At 53.8% G+C, this 6071-nt stretch overlaps 1 protein-coding gene across 1 annotated transcript; it reads right to left on the reverse strand.

Moving 5' to 3' along the window:
• Positions 1-962: 962 nt before the first annotated feature.
• Positions 963-5831, reverse strand: Ldhd (lactate dehydrogenase D). The gene is made up of 11 exons (NM_001399130.1): positions 5730-5831; positions 5443-5555; positions 4967-5108; positions 4662-4803; positions 4358-4517; positions 3841-4040; positions 3631-3759; positions 3420-3547; positions 2813-2903; positions 2605-2716; positions 963-2522 (listed from the first exon to the last, which is right to left on the reverse strand). The coding sequence occupies exons 1-11, from the start codon at positions 5793-5795 to the stop codon at positions 2357-2359; spliced, it is 1449 nt and encodes a 482-aa protein (NP_001386059.1). The 5' UTR covers positions 5796-5831; the 3' UTR covers positions 963-2356.
• Between the last annotated feature and the right edge of the window lie 240 nt (positions 5832-6071).

Genomic DNA, 6071 nt, shown 5'->3' on the forward strand with positions numbered 1-6071 from the left:
TGGCTAGAAGCTGGGCTCTTCTCTGTATTGAAGCACTTTACTTCTTGGCACAATGGTGAGCAAGTAACTGCATTCGTCTGAATTTGATTCCTTGCATGTGAAGTCAGGGCACAGTCATGCAGCTCAGTTCAGTGAGTGTTGGGGATCTGCCCCAAAGGCCTGGCACACATGTGCCAGGCTCCCTCGTAGCTTTGTCACTGCAAAGGGCACTGTTCTATTCCCAGCACCTCCAGCTTCTGCCTGGCAACTGTGTCTCCCCGTTCTATATATAATCCTACCAGCAGAGCTGGCAGGGCAGGGCCCAGCCCTCAAAGAGATCTCCTTGTCTGACCCCTGGGCCTGGACACAGGCTTTGTGTGCCCACCTTGGCTGTGTGAGCCCGGCTGCTCTGCCAGTGCTGTGGCCGAGTCCCGTGGTTGAGTTGGTTGGGGCAGCACTGAGCCCCACACTGGGTGCTATTCTCGGCTCTCTAGGCTGGTGCTCATCCCATCCCCAGTGACTTCTGCCCCCACCTGGCACACCAAAGCCCTTTGCGGGCTGTCACGTCCTCTGAGTTTGGACCCAGATTGCCAGTGCCTGGTGTGAGGGTGGGACTAGGTTTGTCTGGGCTTCCCAGGTGGCACTTGTGTGTGTGTCACCATCCATCCAGACAGCCCTCTAGAATTCTGTGGTGTTCCTACTCTGCCTTTCTGAGAAGAAAGAAACTATGGAAGAGCCAAGAGATGGGTTCTTCCCTTTTGCTCTTAGGAGCCCAGAAAGCCTTCTGAGAGCTCCAGGAGCCCCTTCTGAAAACCACCCATCTAAGAGCCATTTGATAGTATTGAAACTCATAGGAGAATGTCCTTCTTAGGAGACAATGGCTGAAATATATAGTTGAATGATTTCAAGAAATGTATAATTAATCCCATATGGTCTCCCCTCCCCCAAAATATACAAAGCAAATAAGGCAAAAATGTCCATTGTTGAATCTTCAACGACTGATATTTCAGTGAATAGTGTATTTGTTCTTTCAACTTTTCTGTATGTTTGGGGTTTTCTTTAATAAAAGAAATTGTGGGGAAATGGCTGTCTATTGAGTTGCCAGTTATTGGAGGGTGTGTGTAGGAGCCCTGCCCAGTGGAATTCGACTTGGGAGGGTGAGGGAGGGGTGAGCAATCTGTCTGGGGTGAGGGGGGTTCACTAGTGATCTCTCCTTGGAGAGTACAATGCTGATGTTTGGGTTACTCCATCCTGAAGTAGTTTGGAAGAAGGCCAAAGGATCATGAGACAGACATTACCGAGAAGGGATCTAAGACCTGAAGTTGCACTGAGAAAGTGGCACGGTGGGGGTGACAACCTGCTGCTTCCCCTGCCCTGCTTCCTTCATTTTTTCCAACCCTAAGACCTAGGAGTAGAGAAGATGGTACTACAGTTGACTGGGACCCACAAGGGGTAAAGTGTCTAGAGACCGGCCACCCTGAAGTGTCTGCTATGTTTCTGGTGTTGCGCGCCCTCTCGTGGGCTTCTGGGGAACAGCTACCCAGTACCTCCTGACAAGAGCTCTGGCCAGGGAATCTCAAAACTGCCAGGTCCCAAAGTGGACAAGGCCCTGACTTTGGAAGTAAAAACTGGTGGACTGCATTATACCATGGAGAGGGGAGGTACACAGTGGATTATCTCATCTGTATTTCAAATGTCCTCCATGACAGCTTGAAGAAAGTGCTTCAGTTTCCTGGTGGGAAAACTGTCAGGTGACCTCCACCACAGGCAGGTTTTTCTGCCTCAGGTCAAAAGCAGAGGGGCTGGGACTGGCTTTCTTCCAAAGCTTGAACTCTATCCCCCTCCCCAGGCTATTAGTCTGTGGGCCAGCCCAAAACAAATGGCTCATTGGCCCAAGGTCAGGGACCTAGCGGGGAGGAGCTGCAAATGGAGTTCACATTCATGAAGGGTGGGGGACCGGACACGACACATGGACAGACAAGGAAAAGGCCTAACAATGTGGACTGGAATGCTCCTTCCCTTTGCAAGGAAAGGGGTGCTCTTATCACTATATATATAGGGTGAATCACAGTATGCTGAACGCCAGCAGAGAGGCCTCCACAGTGGGATCTGATCTTAGCTTGGAATAGACCCACACCCCCTCTGCCAGCCAGGAAGAAACTCCACTGAGAAACACCCTGGGTTTTTTCTAAGAACAAAGGCAGTAGCTTTCTGTGAGCGAGCCCATCTTCCTCCCCTTCATCTTGAGCCCCAGCTACAGAGGGCAGGCATAGAGAGCATCAGCCGTTCTATTTCTTGCATGATCATTGGCATGAAGGAAAAGTCCAAAACAGGGGCTTTGCATTCTGGGGATTGCGGGCCAAGTGTTATAAGCTCCTCATAGCACTTTGCCTGGGTTCATGAGACCTCGGGGATCCAGTGTGTCTTTGAGTTGCCTCATGGTCTCCACACCCACAGGACCCACTTCCTCTTGAAGCAGCTGCCTCTTGCCCAGACCGATGCCATGTTCTCCGGTACATGTCCCATGGAGTGCCAGGGCACGCCTAGGAAGCCAATTGAAGGAACCCTCAGCAGCTTCTCCCTCTCCCCTCCCCAGACCCCATTCCTCCCTGGCTCAGTCCTCACCTGCCCAGATTTTCTGCAAAGGCCTTGACCCTCCTCTGCTCCTCCACATCATCTGGGTTGACCAACAGGATGCAGTGAAAGTTGCCGTCACCCACATGCCCAACAATGACTCCTAGGGGCCCAGAGCACAGTAACTGTCAACCTTTAGCCTCCTTGCCCAGGCCTTGGCTAACCCCAGTGCTTCCCAAACAACAATGAAGTAGAAAACCTGTGAGTTTTGAGGCCTTAAGCTCCTCCTTGGTCTCTACCAAGATCTCTGGCAACCGGGAGATGGGCACACACACGTCCGTGGAATAGGCCTGAATCAGAAGGCAAGCTTATGTGATTCATCACCCACTGCCTACCCAAAGGTAAGGGATTACTGTGGCTCAGCCTTAGGACCAAACCAGGGGATCTTGATGTCATGTAAGTAACATCTGTCCTCTAGTCCACTGGCCTTGGTGTATTCACTAGCCCAGGTCTTCACTACTCCCCTGAATCCAAGCCTGGACCACATGCAGGTTCCCAGCAACCCACACTTCGGAGCATCTTTCCTTCTAGTTAGACTGCCGCCTCCTCCTCCATTTCTTGCCCAGGAGGCCTTTCCTCTGTGTTTAGAATTCCTAAGTGCTCAACACTGCACCTGAGGCTGAGTCAGGAACTCCCAAGTTTTGGGCATATTAACAGTTCTCCCTCTAAACTGTCTGGAATAGCCCTGCACAGTGGTCTATAGCCCCGTGTTCCTCATCCCCACTCAGCCAGTCCTTGGTGGACCTCGCCTTCTCTATGCAGTAAAGTAGTGGGTAGATCCCACCTCCACCCCAGCCCCAGCTCACCTTACTTCCTGGACGCAGGGCCAAAGCTGCATACCAAGCATTGTGCCGTGCAGCCCAAAGTTCATTGCGCTTTTCGGCCTCCTTGGCCCAGGAGAAGTGAGAGCCGCCATTATCCTGAGTGATTGCCTCTGGAATAAGCACAGAAAGGCTGATCCTCAGCCCTTCCCTGAACAGCCCAGACCTCACTGCCACCATGTCCCCGGCGGTGCACCTGTGCGCTGCAACTGTTCTGCCAGTGCCTGCTGGGAACCGTGGAACTCCAGGAAAAGTGTGGGGGCCACAGGGCAGTTAAGTTTGCTGTGTCTGTTGCAGGCATCCATCATGACTTCATCCAGGAACTCTGAAACCAGGGTGAGGACTGGTCAGGTGAGGCCCGGCCTTCTAAGGGGACCCTTTACTGTGGCACCCGCCCCTGGCTCACCGATGCGGGCCACAGGCACTGCAGCCTGGAGGATCTGAACTGTGCTATCCACAGCAGCTTGAACGCTGGGGAACGCACAGGTAGCAGCCACTGTGGCTTCGGGTGCAGGGTGCAGGCGCAGGGTGGCAGATGTAATGATGCCCAGAGTCCCCTCAGAGCCCACAAAGAGTCCTGTGAGATTGTAGCCAGCTGCACTCTTCCTGGGCCCGGAGACATATAAGGTAGGTGAGTGCCCAGGCCGTGTGAGTGACTACTGTCCAGAAGTCACTAAAGCTAGAAGACAGGTTCGGTCTGCTCTTCTGCAGCCCCGATTATGGTTTAATGGCCCAGAGAGGCCTTGCACAGGGAGAGCCAACTCCAGCACCCTCACTGGCCCTCCAGACAGAGTTCCGGGACCCTCCTGTCACTTAACTATCTGGGAGGCCCTGCAACTAGGTCAAGCAGTGCTCACCTCTAATGGCGGCCCTGCTCACCTCTAATGGCAGCCCTGCTCACCTCTAATGGCGGCCCTGCTCACCTATAATGGCGGCCCCGGCCTGCCGTGTGAAGCAGCCTGCCGTCAGGCAGCACCACCTCCAGGTTGATCACATTGTCACGCATGGTTCCATAGCGCACAGCATTGGTGCCCGAGGCCCCAGTGGCTGCCATGCCACACAGAGAAGCATCTGCACCTGGGTCTAGAGAATAAAAATGCTGGACAGGTTAACTGGGAAGGCCCTTCCTGGAGACTATTGGGGGAAAGATGGGGTCCTGTGAAATCCCTCAAACCACGCCCCCAAGCCCTCTGGGTACTCTGACAGAGTGGTTAGTCCAAGGCTTACCAACTGGAAACCAAAGGCCGCTGTTACGCAGGTGGGTATTGAGAGCTTTACGGGTGACGCCAGGCTCCACAACCACTGAGAAGTCTTCTGTGTTCAGCTCCATGATCTGGTCCATGTGAGTCAGGCTGATGCACACTCCACCCTGGCAGCAAGGGTGTCAAAAGAAACCCTGCCCAACCCTGGTCTCTAGGCCAGAAGCAGCCCCTAGAACCCTCATTTTATGGTGGAGGCCCCCAGTAGCCACATAACTCTGCAAATGGAGTATCATGTGTGATTTGACCAGAACCAGGACACCCCCACTATACCTGCACAGCACACACTCCCCCCTCAACACCGGTGCCTGTGCCAAATGGGATGATGGGAACACCTTGATTGTAGCACAGGCTTGCCAGTCGGCTGACCTGGTCCACATTCTGAGGCCACACCACAGCATCAGGAGGTCGACACCTAGAAGCAGGCGGGCCTCAGAGGTTTGCAAAGGTGTGGAAGTGTCTCACCCTCTCTTTCCAGGAACCTGGGATGGTTTAAGGATCTGAGGACAGGGAGTTGGGGATTTGGCTCAGCGGTAGAGCACTTGCCTAGCAAGCGCAAGGCCCTGGGTTCGGTCCCCAGCTCCGAAAAAAAGAAAAAAAAAAAAAAAAAAAAAAAAGGATCTGAGGACAGGGACCTCAGCAGGCCAGGGCAGAGAGCACTGCCCTGTCTCTGGAAGGAGAATGCTGGAACACTCCAAACAGGTGGCCAAAGACAGGGACAGTCCAGGACCCTCAGTCCCTTCTGATACCTGTGCATTGATTCATCATGCCCATGATGCTGTCTGACCGCAGAAGCAGTGGACACATGGGGGCTCCCTACAACTGCCTTCAGAGCCTCCACAAAGTCCTGGCTGAGTCCACCCTGCAGGGGAGAAACAGTGCAAGGGTCGTAGGAAAGACAGCAGAAGCCACAGACATGCCCTGTGGCGGGAGGAAAGAACGGGGGCTGGTCAGACTGCAGGATGACGTCACAGCCTCAAGAAGGTCTGGCCTGGCGCTCCACCCTCCCGGACCCCATCCACACATCGACTTATACCTGCGACCCCCTGGAGCAGTAGCCCCTCCAGGGAGAAAGCCTCTGGGTTGCCACCCGAAGGAGCATGGCCCTAACCAGCCCGCAGTTAAGGTGAGAGTAACTAGACGGGGAGGAAGCCTTGCCAGGCTAACTCCAGCTGTGCCCAATGGCTGCACTGGGTGGAGCCTGCTTAAGGTGGACCGGTTTAAGGTGGCCTCTGCAGATCTGGAAAACAAGGACCGCAGCTACTTCACGTCTTAAAAGTCAACTGCTTCCTGTAGCCCTTCAAACAAACATTTTGTATGGAGGCTTTAAAGTCCCACTGGGCCCTCGGACTTCTCTGTCTACTACGTACACTTCCTT

The sequence above is a fragment of the Rattus norvegicus genome, chromosome 19 (genome assembly GCF_036323735.1).
Source record: "Rattus norvegicus strain BN/NHsdMcwi chromosome 19, GRCr8, whole genome shotgun sequence".
Taxonomy (NCBI): domain Eukaryota; kingdom Metazoa; phylum Chordata; class Mammalia; order Rodentia; family Muridae; genus Rattus; species Rattus norvegicus.